Source organism: Varanus komodoensis, unplaced genomic scaffold (genome assembly GCF_004798865.1).
Source record: "Varanus komodoensis strain SLA01 unplaced genomic scaffold, ASM479886v1 scaffold77, whole genome shotgun sequence".
NCBI classification, from domain to species: domain Eukaryota; kingdom Metazoa; phylum Chordata; class Lepidosauria; order Squamata; family Varanidae; genus Varanus; species Varanus komodoensis.
Genome location: NW_025336442.1, coordinates 2,490,504 through 2,503,647, shown reverse-complemented (window position 1 = coordinate 2,503,647; position 13,144 = coordinate 2,490,504). Strand labels below are relative to the sequence as shown.

At 60.9% G+C, this 13,144-nt stretch overlaps 1 protein-coding gene across 4 annotated transcripts in view; it reads left to right on the top strand.

The window, feature by feature from the left end:
* GOLGA1 (golgin A1) overlaps window positions 1-12,143 on the top strand; it is a 31,107-nt gene extending 18,964 nt beyond the window's left edge. For 3 of the 4 annotated variants that reach the window (XM_044453198.1, XM_044453200.1, XM_044453201.1), the window contains 10 exons: window positions 575-727; window positions 2,376-2,471; window positions 3,508-3,585; window positions 3,705-3,807; window positions 4,617-4,777; window positions 5,817-5,975; window positions 6,653-6,712; window positions 8,135-8,281; window positions 8,933-9,019; window positions 10,588-12,143. In XM_044453198.1, the coding sequence (XP_044309133.1) occupies window positions 575-727; window positions 2,376-2,471; window positions 3,508-3,585; window positions 3,705-3,807; window positions 4,617-4,777; window positions 5,817-5,975; window positions 6,653-6,712; window positions 8,135-8,281; window positions 8,933-9,019; window positions 10,588-10,668 (1,125 nt within the window). In that variant the 3' untranslated portion in view covers window positions 10,669-12,143. The remainder of the gene's footprint in view (window positions 1-574; window positions 728-2,375; window positions 2,472-3,507; window positions 3,586-3,704; window positions 3,808-4,616; window positions 4,778-5,816; window positions 5,976-6,652; window positions 6,713-8,134; window positions 8,282-8,932; window positions 9,020-10,587) is intronic. The other variant, XM_044453199.1, reaches the window with a different exon arrangement.
* The last annotated feature ends 1,001 nt before the right edge of the window (window positions 12,144-13,144 follow it).

Sequence of the window (13,144 nt, the reverse complement as noted above, 5' to 3'; positions counted from 1 at the left end):
CCTGCACTCCCCCCTTTCAGCGCCTTGGTCCCCAGGAATTCAGAACACGCCTCTGAGTCATGATTTTTTCTGTTCTTCATACGATACCTTGCCTAGCGCAGGTTCTTGCATCTCTGAGCCTTCAAAGGGGGATGCGGGTGTCCAGGGCTTCAGTCGTGTCTGAAAGCATCTTGCAGGTGCTTCTTGCTAAGTTGCCGGCTCTCGGCGTGGCTTCTGGCTGGCGCAGAGCAAAGTTTCTGGGCCCTCTGCCCTGCAGCTGCCACATCGCTGCCTACGGTGCAGCCGCTTGCAGACCTGTGTCTGGCCTTGGAATAAAGCGTGCCAGCCTTGCCCAAGCTGGTACCCCTCGGATGTTTTGGACTATAGCTCCCATCAGCCCCAGCCGACTGGACTAGTGGCGGGGAGTTCTGACAGTTGAAGTCCAGACCATCTGGCAGGCGCCAGACTGCAGACGGCTAAACGGAAGGTTTGGGTTGGGCTGGCTGTTTGTTTGTCTGTTTGTTTTCAACGCAGTGGGGAAACCCAGCCTGCGCCGGCTAACGCGGCTTTGGACTTGCTTCTTCCACCCTGGCAGCAACAGGCCCTGGAGCTGGAGCGGGCCAGGGCGCAGGAGGGCCTCTCCGTCGTGCGGCGCCAGTGTGCAGAGCAGGTGGGGGGCCTGAGGGAGCAGCTCGCCGCGCTGGAAGGAGCCCGCGAGTCGGAGAGGACGGCTGCCCAGCGCCAGCGCGTGAGTGTCCCTCCCGTCTGGCCACCGCGCAGGGCCGGGCCGGGCCGTGGTCGGTCCTCTGCAGCCGCCTGCCGGGCTGGGAGGAGGGCCGTGCCAGTTCCGGGCGGAGAAGACTTCTGCCAAGCCCCCGAGCTGCACGCAGGGCACCCATCCGCGCAGCCTCCCGCAACAGGGTGCCCCGCAGGTTTTTGCACGGCAGCTTCCATCCTGGCCGGTGGTTATAGGAATTGTAGTCCCAGTCTGAACTGGTGACTTGTGGGCCTCCCACCGTTTAGATGGCAGGCAGGATTGTTCTGTGGCGGGCCAGGACACTGAGGCGCCTTCCTGACCTGACCCCTTCTGGCTGCTGAGCTTTCAGCAGGCGTGGTCTGCACATGCTCCAGCTTGGAAGCCATGAGGACTTGGAACTTGTCTCTCTCTTCTTTTGAAAGCAGCTCAGGGAGCTCGATCCTGTGGCCCTTGTTACTTCCTGCTTTGAAATAAGGTGCTGCTTTAAAGGGAAATGGCTAAAAAGCCCTTTGATTGATCACCTGCACCACTTCTCCCGTTCGCTAAATTACAGTGACATCATGGAATGCGCACAAGCAGTCCAACTGCACGGGTGCAGGGTGAAGAGCAGGGAACGCGATGCAGGGCCTGCAGCTTCTGTGCTGGAGGCAAGAGGCCCGTTTTGGCTAGGTAGGGAAGTTCAGCGACTGGGGCCTTGGAGCCACGCTTGGATTGGCAGCAAGGGGGGCAGAGCCGTGGGGCGCGCCCTCCTGCTCCCGTGAGCCACGGTGTGCTTGCTTTGGATTCTGTTCGCACCCCTTGTAGCTGATTTTTCCATTTATGCATCCAAGCTTCTGCTGAGGCTGTGAGGTGGGCACGGGGCACCAAGTTCACGCACTTCCTCACTGCGCCTCCTGTTCGCCCCAAGTGCCCTGCCGTGAGCGACAGAGATCTCGGCTCTCCTGGTCCCCACGCCCAGGTCAGGCCTTTCGCACGGCCATAAAAGCAAGAAGCATTTCTTTTGTTCAACTGCTGTGAAAAGCTCTGGAAGAGCAAGAAGCTCGGCTGCCAGCCACTCTGCATTCATCCGTAAAATAGGGCTGGGTCGTCTCTGGTCCTCCATCTGTTTTTCCCCACTGCGGCCTCTCCATTTTCTGGCAGCTGCTGGCCCACTCTAGAATTTAAAGAAACATCTGTACAACTGCAGGCTTTCCTATTTGCTCTTCACCGTATGACTTAGAATTAAGTGTGTCCACGTGTGCGAGAGGGAAAGCGTTGGAAGCCCCGTGAAAGGTCGGTTGTAAGATTTTCTTCTGCCGGTTTATTAACGAGTGGCATATTTTGTTGTTGTGTTATCTTTCACGCAAGCAGCTTTGTGTTCTTCCCGACTATCCTCCAATTTAAAATGCAGCGCCTTGGTTAGACCTGGGCCGTGCAGCAGGGGAACTGAGGATGAGAGAGCGCCTGCCCCGGACAAGCCGTGAGCCTGGGCCGAACCGGAACCGGAACCGGAACCTGGGCCTTTTGCTGTCAGCCCGCAGCACTCTGCCTCTTGTATTGTGCTGGGAGGAGAATGAACTGAAGGCTGCATTTAAGCAAAATGAAGCTTCCTCAAGCTTTGCAACAGTTCCTGAGCCCCTGGCTTCCTGTTTTCATCTAGGAGCAGTTGGAGAGCAGAAACGAAGAACTGAAGGACAGATGCAGCAACTTAGAAAACTCATTAAGGGCCTGCGAGGCTGAACTGGAAAGACTCAAGGTATTGTGACCTGAACTGCAGCCCCACGGAGCCGCTCGGGAGCTGTGCGGCTGTGAGGACTGCCTCCTGGGGTGGGCCGTGCAGGCGAGCAGACAGAACTGGGACCAAAGGGGCGACGGCACCAGGGTGAGGCAGGGGCACCGGGTTTTGCATGGATGCCCGCCTTTCCTCGGGGGCCGGCAGTGGCGCCTGCCTCCCTCTTCCCTTTGTCCTCACAGCAGCCCTACAAGGTGGGTCAGGCTGGGAGCCACCCACTCAGCTTCCTGCAAGAGCAGGGCAAGATCCAGGGCCCCCCAGCTCCCAGTCAGATGCTTTAACCACTAGACTGCACTGCATTGGCATTTTGTCGACTAGCAGTGGAGTTGACGTGAATTCGCCTTCTGTGGATCACCTTGGGGAGCAAAGAAGCACCACCGCATTCGTGGCGTGTGGGGGAACCGGAGTGGTCCTGGGGGACCCTCAAAATGGTAGAAGTACCCGAAATGCCCCTTTGCGGGGAGAACTCGAGGGTGGGAGAACCCTTCAGAACGGCCCGGCAAGCCGGATCCATGGCCACAGGATGCCCCCACCCCGGCGGGGAGAGAAGTGGACAAACTGGGATGGGATGGGATGGGATGGGATGGGATGGGATGGGATGGGATGGGATGGGGATCCTGGTGGAGGGCACCAACGTGTTGGCACGCCACCTGGCGATGCTGAGCTGCAGACCCACCCTTCTCCAATGGAGGCCCGTGCCTGGCCACCCGCAGGCCTCCCCATTCCTTCCCTCTGGACAGGAAGTCCCGGCCCCCGGTGGTCCCGGCCCCCGCCATGTCCAGGTGGTGGCGTCCTTCGCCAGTGGGTCACGGGCATGGAGCCCCAGGCTGAGGCCAGACGTCAGGGGGCCCCCCGCCCCACCCCTGGGCTCCCCCCATGCTGAGCATTGGGGAGGGTCCCCGTGCAGATACCTGCTAGTGTCAGGAGGGGGCATCAGGCAGCACCCCACCCAGGGGAGATGGCCGGCCCCAATCCACCCCGGACTCTGGCTGCCTTGCAGGCGGAACTGGGCAGCAGCGCCAAACCCACTGAAAGCTCGGAGGAGAGGCAGAAGCACCAGGGGCGGCTGCAGCAGGAGGTGAGGCACCGGGCCGCCCCGGCAGCTCGGTGTGGGGGGTGGCCTGGGCTGGGGGCGGGGCTGCGGGTGGGACTGATGGCTGCCTTCTGACTCTTCGTGGCCCATTCTTTGGCGGACAGGTTGCCGACCTCACCTCATTGCTAAAGGAGAAAGACCGGCTGCTCGCGGAGAAAAGGGACGCGCTGCCGAAAGAGGAGGAGGAGCTGGAGCGGATCAGGCAAGGTGCGAGCATGCACAGGCCTCGGCCGTCGCCGCCAGGGAGGTGACGCTGTCGCTTGACCTTTTCCGGTGGCTTGTGACACACAGCCCGTTCCTGCTACTCGGTTTCTGCTCCTCTTGTCTCTGTAAGGAGAGCTTCCAACACCACAAGTTAAGAACTGGAAGTAGTTCTGCTTCATTCTAGTGGTGGAAATAGATGTAAAAAAAGGACTCCAGCTGTGTGTAATTTTGCTCCCTTCCAGTTACCCAGGATGATGGGACAGAGGCTTCCAGAGCAGAGGGTACGGCTAAGCAGGGTCAGGCCCCCAGTGTTTCCTTTTCTCCTTTTCTTAAGGGAGTGTTTGCTCTAACCAGGGCTGTGTGCTCAGCACCAAATGCTCTGCATGAAGTGTCCCAAGCACTCCCCCGGATGCTCTCCCCTGTCTTTTCCAGACAGTCTTGCAGGGGGACTGACTGCTTGTGCACTGGGGCTGCTCCTTCCTGGAAGCACCTGGGGCCCTTGTGTGGCCAGGGATGCCCTCTGTAGGCAGGAAGGCTGGAAAAGGGTGGGGGAAGGGAGGGAGGGGGCCGCTGCAGGCTCCCCTGTCATGCGGAGTCTGGCCAGAAGACGCCGAGTCAGCTGCTCTTCCTGCCAGCCTGGCCTACTTCCCAGGATGGCGGTTCAGATAAAATTTTGGAACCTGCGCCTGCTGTTCCGCTCCCCTTGGACAAAAGGCCAGGTGAAAATGGAAGTGAGGCCGAGGGAAGCCTCTCACCAGCTTCCTCGTCACCACAGATGGCCCCCAAGCCAAAGCAGGTCTTGTTTGCCCCAGGCCGTGATGCGGCTCTGCTGCAGATGCGGAACTTGCAGTCCAGCCTCGAGGCCTGCCAGTGCAAGGCGGCGGAGCGGGATGCTGTGGCAGAGGAGCCGGTGAGCGTCCTGCGGGCGCAGCTGCAGGCGCAGCAGGAGCGACTGCTGGCCAGCGCGGAGCAGGTGAGCTGCCGGGCCGGGGAGGGGAGGGTCCCCCCAGGCTGCCCTGCTGAGTTCTTCTCCTGCTCCCTCTCCTCGAGGACGGGCTGATCTCTCCTGTTAGCCGCTAATTCAGAAATCACGGATGGCAAGGCTGCCAGAGGATGCACAGATCCCCTTCCCCCACTTGCCTGCGGCCAGCTCCCTGCTCTCGTCTCCTTGCCAGGGTTGGAGGCGCAGTGTCCCCCCGGTGAAGCCACGCTGCCCCGTTCCCCGACAGCCCTGCTTTGATGCGTCCTTCTTGCTCTTCATCCATTTTGTTTCCCTGAAGAAGGGCTGCCCCTGGCAGTGGGGAGCAGGCGGCCGCCCCGCTGTCCCTTGCCTCTGGATCCCACTGGCCTCCGGTGGGAAGGGCAGGAAAGTCATGCGCTCCGGAGGGCAGTTGGTCACGAGTGGCTGCAAGCGTCAAGCCCACGGACACATGGAAACAAATCCAAGTTCACCAGCGCCCCAAAAGCGCAACAGCCCCATCCCGTGCTCCCCAGGAGGTGCCTGGAGGCCGCGGAGCTGAGCTGATGGAGCCAAGAGGCGTGCCCTCTGCTACCAGGGCAGGCTGCCCTTCCCCAGGCGCCCAGCGCAGAGTTTGGCGCTGGCACAGAATTGCAGCTCTCCTTTAAGAAAAGCCGAGAGATGCTTGGAAGTATGTGGCAACGGCTGATGGCATCTCAGAAACTGGAAAGGCAGCTGGGAGGGACTTGCGCCCCCACGCAGCGCCCTCCCACAAAGCGGGAGAATTTGCGCAAGGGTGGCCAGCCTGCCGGCAGGACTGGCACGAGTCGCGAGATCTGGGCTGCCACGGCTTGCCTTTCTTCCCAAGCTGGCTGTGGCGTGGCTTCTTTTGATCCACATTAAGCACTCGGCTCCCTGACCTGCTTGCCGTTGGATGCTGTCCGTATTCTGGCGCCGAGACGCGAAGGCGCACGGCCCTCAGCCTCTCGCTCGCCCGCCCACTCGCTCGCTCGCTGTGGCCACTCGCCGACCTTCTCTTTCGGTCCCCTGTCAGGCGGCTGTGCTGGAAGACGCACCTGCGGCCCGGAAGACGCACCTGCCTCCCTCCGACGCGGGCGAAGGCGAACCAAATGGGGAGGTGGCTGCCACTGACGTCGCCCAGCTCCAGAAGGAGAACCGGGAGCTGGAGCAGCAACTTGCCGAGAAGAGCAAGGTGCCGAAATGTGCCCGGCCCCCCGCCGCCCTTTCCTCACGTGCTGTTCTGCCCCCGCACGCCTTGGCAAATGCCCCCTGCCACTGGGGCTTCCCTTCCCCTCTCCCCCCTCCCTCCCAGTCGTAGCGGCTCCTCCGTGCTTTCAGCCCTGGGACGGCATCTCTCGGCTTTTGCATTGTCTATGGAAGGAAGAATCGGGGTCTGAGCAAGAGCGCCCCAAATAGCGAGGGCCCCTTCCATTAGTGTGGTGAGCAGGGTGATTAGGCTGTTGATTGTTTAGGCCAGCGTTCTTGGTTTCCCAGCCTCTGCAAGTGAGGCTTGACCCAAGCGCATTCCTTCTGCTGTGTTGAGGGTCCTGAGAATAGAATCCGCCCCCATGGAGCTGCCCCAGATGTCCCCAAAAGGGGGCCTGTTGGGATTCTCGGCTCGCCCTGCCCAGGGTTAGGGTTGAGCGGCAACCCAAACGTTTAAGCGAGCGGCTTCTCAAAAGTAACTGCAGGCAAGCCCCTCCGCTCCCTCCTTGCCGCACACACAGCCAGCAGCTGGCCTTGGGGGCTCGCCTGTCGCGTTTCCTCAGGGTGGGACCATCAGCGCACAGGATGTGCCGTAGCTCTGGACGGACTCACGCTGCCCTGGATTGAGATTCTCCCCCTTCCCCGCAATTTCTCCTCTGGCAGATGATCAAGCAGCTGCAGCAGAGGATGGCCGAGCTAAAGAAGACCCTGCAGAAAGAGCTGGTGAGTTCGGCCTGAGAGCAAAGCCGCCCTGGAGGCATTCGGGAAGTGGCAGGAGGGCCTGGGCCACTTTGCCGAGTGCCGGCTCGCCTCCCGGGGCGAGGGATGCGACTCCCGTGTGTGCAGACCGTGGCGGCGCTCGCCTGTGGCGCGAGCAGCGCGCTGGTTCTGGGGGGTATCAGCAGTGCGTTCCGCAGGCCTGCCGCCAGCTCTGCTGGGATGAGGGCTCCTGAGGGGCTCCCCCATGCACACCGCACACCTCCAGATCTGGCCCACTTATGAGCACAATGACATGTGCTCATAAGTGGGGGGGCTGTTGTAGAAATGGGGGGGGGCGCCATTGCCTGTCCGCTGCGTAGGCCGGCCAGCTGGCGCCTTGCGGCTGGCAAGGTCCTTGCCGGAGCCGTCCTCCTGGCAGGCGCCCCCCGAGGCAGCATGCCCTGGGTTCGGACGGCCGCGTCAGCTGCTGCTCCCGCCCGCCCGCCCGCCACCTCCGGCCGGCCGCTCCCTGCCGCCGCGCTCGGGGCCAGCTCTCCGAGGGCCCTGCACGTTGCGGAGCAGTGAAGCGGACCGGCCAGACGACGCGGCGCTCCAGCGGAGCTGGCCTGGCAAAGGGCTGCACGTTTGCCAAGCAGAGCAGGGACTGGAAGGGAGCCTCGTGCTGCGGTCCCCGCACGGGGCCCTCGGGCGTGCCCGGCTGAGCGAGGGCAGAGGGGTGGCGGGGAAACGCGTGTGCAGCCGGCGTCTCGCCGCCCTGACTTGAGGAGCTGCGGGTGGATGGAGCGCGCTGACAGGAGGGGAGGCGGGGTGGCCTTTGTGCCGCAGGGTCAGCAGTGGGGGGGGGGGGGGGGGTTCTGCGGCTGTGGTTAGGAGGCATGCTAAGCTCTTCCGCACAGCCCACGACGAAACGCCCTGCTGGGTTCGGACATGGCAACAGGCTGCTGAGGGAGTGAGCCGGCCAGCACAGCCCGGCAAGGAGGCAGGGGCCCACTCAGTGGCTTATCCACAGGAAAAATGGCGCGCTGAGAAGCCCGCCCTGGGTTTGCATGCCAGGAGGAGCGACCCTGAAGCAACCTCGGCTGGTGCGCCTTGTGCTGCCGGCATTTCTGGGCGCTGGAGAGGCTTGGGGCAGCCCGGAGCCACTCCCGCTGGGGCGGCTGGATCCAACCCAGGCTGTTTCGCATGGAGCAGCCGTGGCCCCGCTGGGGCCCATGGTCGCATGGCCAGCCGCCAGGACGCGGGGGAGCGCTGGGTCAATGCGCGAGGCGGGCACGGCGTGGCGCAGGGTCACCCCGTTGCAAGGCAGGCGCCCGCAGCAGGAAACCTGCTTTCCCGCACGGCTGGTGGGCAGGGCAGGGCAGGGCAGGGCAGGCAGCGGTGGCTTTGCTGGGCTGCCTCCCAGTGCTCTTTTCTCCCCCCCCACAGAAAATCCGACCCGACGGCGAGGCCCCTGAAGCACCTGCTGCCACCTTGACTGTGACAAACAACTCCGACTTGAACGACTCGCGCGAGATCAACTTCGAGTACCTGAAGCACGTGGTGCTGAAATTCATGTCCTGCCGGGAATCAGAGGTAAGCGGGGGCGGGGGGGTGTTGCTGTCCCCTTTCCTGCTTTCAAGCGGCATTTCTGAGGCGAAGCCGAAAGGTTCGCTCGCGCGGAGCAGCTCCTGTGCACCTTGTTGGGGACATCTCCATGCAGGCCAGGCGGCAGCCCACTCTGCGCACACAGCCTCTGCCCTGGGCTCCCCGGACAGGCGCGCCGGGCACCTCCCCGGTGCTCTTTCTGGTGTCCGGCAAAGACTGGTTTTTATTTTCCCTATATTTCACTCGTTTAACTTTAAACCTTTGCTTTTATATATTTCATTCTGTTCAGAACTGCAGCCATGCTTCGATGCTGAATCATAGCGATTGCGATTAGGGTTTTATTCTTTTCGATTAATATGCCTTTTTAGTACTAGTTTAAATTTAACTTCAATTGCCCAGGCAGCCTCAGCTATTGAGTGGTATAGAAAACAGAGTGAAACGAAGAAAGGAGGGCGAAAGAGCTGGTGCGCTCGCCTCTGCTCCCCGCTCTCGTGGCTGGAGAGTCCACCGTTGGCGTGCCTGCGGGGCCCCTCTTCCCTTCGGAGAGGTGGGGGGCCGGGGGGGCCTCCCTCCACTGCAGCAGGCGCTCTGGCTCTGCACAGCAGCCCAGCGGTGACGTGCAGGTGTGTTGCCTTGCAGGCGTTCCATCTGATCAAAGCTGTGTCCGTGTTGCTGAACTTCTCTCAAGAGGAAGAAAACATGCTCAAGGAAACTTTGGAGTACAAGGTGAGGCTTCATTTGAACTCTCAAAAGGTGGCGAAGAGCCGTGTCTGATGGGCCACGCGGCTCGCTTTCCCTCCCGGTTTCCAATCGCGGCCAGCTTGACGTGGGTGGGGCGTCCACGAGCCGGACATGCCGGCGGCAGGTGTCCCCCACACCACCTCCCCAGCAGCGGGCACCAGGGGCAAGCGCTCGCTGCGCGCGCACGCGGATGCTCCTAGCCGAGCCAGCGATCGTCAGATCCTCCCGGCGTTCATCTGATCCCTCCTGGAGCCACGTATCCGGTAGTGCCATGCTGCACAAGGGGCTTTGGCTTTGCCTGGCCCAAGTCCCCCTCCCCCCCGGCTTCTGCAGATGGCCCCTGCTCCACCCTGGATTAGGAAAGCAGAACGCGCCGCCCCCGGCCACGCGGCACTTTTGGCCCCATCGGACACCCTCTCCCTGCCGTTTCTCCGAGTGCAGGTCCCCGGGGAGGTGGGCCTCCCTGCCGCAGGAGCGAGCCTTCCCCGCATGCCGCATCCGCTGCCCGTTTCTGCAGCCTGGCTCCACCTGTGTGGGTGGGGGGCCTGGGGCGAGCAGCAGCCCAGCCCAGCCCTGGCGTGCCCTCGCCGTCACTCGGCTGGGAGGGCACTGCTGTGGAGGGGCGGAGCCCACGTTTGCTCCGCTGCGCTGGGGGGGCCGACTGGGGGTAGCTGTGTCTGTGCGTGGCAGTGGCCGTGAGCAGCCACTTTCTCCAGCGCCTCCGGTCAGTTCCGCGCGCCTCCCTGGAGCCGCGCGCAGGAGCAGAGCTCTCGGCCGGCGTGGTGAGCGGCTCTACTCCAGGCTGTGAGAGGTGGGATTGTTACTTGTGATCCCTTCCTGCTGCCAGAAAGCTGGCCCAAGGGGGGTGGGTTCCACCAGGACCCCTCCCAGCATGCTTTTGACTGGCCGAAAGAGGGTTGCACATGGAGAGGCAGCTTGGAAAAGCTAAGACCACCCCTCCTGCCCCGGTGGTGTTCCACAGCTCATTTTGCTGCAGCTGTTGGCCAGAGCCCTTTCGTAACTCCAGCGTACTGATTTTGCCCCTGCTTTTCCTGCGGGGCTGGGGTAGCTTGGGGGTAGCCCTGCAGAGCCAGCACCGGCGATGCTGGGCTACATGGGCCAAGGCAGCCTCCACAACACAGAGAAAAATTAAGTCGGCAGGTGAAGATAAATGGAAGCAGTGGAGCACCAAGAAGCCACCATGCAACTGGGCTTGAGGGATCACACTGCCAAGCGGCCCTGGTGGGAACCATCATCTTGGCCTGGGGCAGGAGGACCACCCCCCCCCCCGGCTCAGGCCCGCAGGTGCTGCGGGTGGGGCATCAGCACAGTGCTTGGCCTTGACCACGACCCCTCGAAGGGCCCCTTGGTAGGTCCAGCTGCTGGCCGGGGGTGCTGGCCGTCTGCTCCCCCAGTTGGGCAAGGGGCAGAAGGCTGCCACCTGCAGGCTTGCACTGGGGAGCGCGGGCCCTGCAACCCGGCCAGGCCGCCCGCACAAGCCTCTGCCCCGAGTAACCCTGTGCTCCGCCCGTGCTGTGCTTGCCTCCTGCCAGATGTCCTGGTTCGGGTCAAAGCCGTCTCCCAGGGGCAGCATCCGACCCTCCATCTCGAGTCCGAGGACGCCCTGGTCGTGAGTGGCCCAGGAAGTGCGCCAGCCCGCCTCCAGCAGCGGTTTTTCTATGAAAAGGATGCTACGCCCACCCACTTGCGGCGTTTTGAGCACTGTCGCCACAGTATTTTGTACAAGAGTGTTGAAAAAGTTGTTTACCAAGCCGTGCTGTCAAAGGTGTCCTTTCCGGCAGCTGCACCCCATTCCCTGGGGGGGCCAACAGATGTCAAGGTGGGCCATGCTGGGCCTGCTCCTGAGGCCTCCTGGAGTCCGAGGGCGACGCTTGTGGCAGCTGTGGCGCCCTCCTGCCTGGGCAGGGCTCTCCACCCACGTGTGGCGAGTGAGAGGGGCGTGTGCCGCACTTGGGGCGTTAAACCCCCTGGGACGGGGAGCCCGTCTGTCATTTCCGGCTTCGCACGGCTTCACGCGGCTGTACCTGGTGGTGCATTCAACCTGCGCTGGAAGCAGCGCCCACATCCTCCAGCCAGGAGAGCACAACTTTCTACAGACTTGGCTGGCTTTATTTTTCTTAAAGAAAAATAATTTTAAATGGTCTTTACGACAATATTTTTGCCTTTTTAAACTAACGTGTGAATGTGTAACAGTAATTGCAAATGGAGAGAGGAAAGCAGCCTTCATTCTGAGATTGAGAATTGACACTTGTGTTAGAACAAGGCATCAAAATCTTCCTGCCTTGAGGAGGTTGCTACCAAAAGCAGCCCAGTTTGTTCTGCAGCTGAATTTGCGTTGAGGGCGAGGGGCTGCAGCGGAGGGGCCGCTGGGCGCCTTGCGCTCTGGCAACAAACATATCTATCCTTCAGCCACTCCATTCGCTGCTACGGAAGGATCACCATAACCCAGACGGCCTCTCGAACGGATGGCTTGGCTCATACAATCACCATTTCTTTTTAGCACTACACGAGGGCAGTGGCTCGTTTATTAGCAAGCAGAAACTGCGCGGCTGGCCACCAGTTTAGCCGAGATATTTTCCCCCATTCATACTGAACCAAAAAACCCACATCCCGGCCAACTTGCCCTGTACACGGCATTGAGCAACCACGCGAGACGGACCACAGTTCTGTTCCATGGCAAACTGCTAAGCAACCGTGTTTTCACCAGCTGCTTACTAAGATCATCGGGCTGCCTTGTCTGTCTTACTAAGAGCATGGAGCAGATGCTCCTAACGGTTGGCACTTCAGCACTTCCCCAAGGTGTACGTTCCCGAGTGCCGGTTCTGAGGAATTGTATTGAAACTGTCATTAGTGTTGGCTTATTGTAAGCTGTCAGAGCAAGAACTGAGGTGTGTATATTCATGTACTCATAGCAACAAATGCACTTTTTTGCCTTGTACAAAGAAAACACAACTCAATGGGTGTGTATACAGCGAAGAAGCCTGCACGAGCCCTGGCTCGTCCACTCCTGTGTACATACGGGGCCGTGCAAGGTAATGGCTTGTAGAGACCTAATCTGTGGTGCAATACAATTTTGATCAAAACTCAAGGCTGCCTTGATTCCCTTCTTGGGTGTACATTGGTGAGCCGAAGGTGCAAAGGCCTATGCTGGAGGACGCTGGCTTGTCGGTGTGCGTTTGTGCACGGGAGTGCCCCCTCCTCTCACAAGAGGGGAGCTTGCATGCCCTGCAAGATCGCTCCGATTTACAACCTGGGGAGGAAGTGAAGCTGGTGGGCAAAAGGGAGATCGTTTGGATGGCTAACTCCCAGCATTTTGACCACTGCCCAAGCCAGCTAGGAGTTCATGTCCAAAATGTAGTGAAAGTCTTGAAAAAGCCACCCTGCAGTCAGTCTTGCCAAGCTGGGCTAACGCCCCCCCCCCCGGCCTTTCCTGCCACTATTGCGAAGGGTGGCTTCAGACTTGCAGGGGAGTTTGGGGACCCCCGCCAAGGCGCAGCATCCCGCGCCCGCCTGTGTCCCAGTCTCTCCAGACAGGCTGGGCTGCGGCAGGTCTTTGGGCCAAAACATTCAGAAAGCCCGAGCTGGTCTGTCTGCACGACAAAACAAACGGCAGCTCCCAACAGCTTTCACCACCTCCCCCCGAGTGCTGCCTCTAACGCCCTGGCCTTTTAATGGCACGCAGCAGCTACTGCTCAGGCTAGCTGGGGTTGCGCCTGGAAGCGGAAGCAGCCCCTCTCTCGGCAGAGACCGTGGCCTGCGGGGCGCATGTCCCGCTTCCGAATTTCAGATCCTAGGCATCCTCTGCAGCTGTTTTCTCCCAGGTGATGGTCACTGAAAAACTGAATTTAGTGTGGGAAACGGAGATCCACACTCCACCTTAACATTTGCTATTGCAAATGGCCCCCCACAAGAGCAGACATGAGGCACTGGGCTTTTTTTTTTGGAGGGAGAGGCGGAAGGGCCCAGTTTTGCCTTACCAAAAGCAGCGGCAGCAGCTTGAATCCCACCTTAAATGTGCAAGCTTTGTTTCCCACGCTAAGTATGTGTGGCCAACATGTAGCTGTTGCAGGAAAGCATCTACAAGCCCCA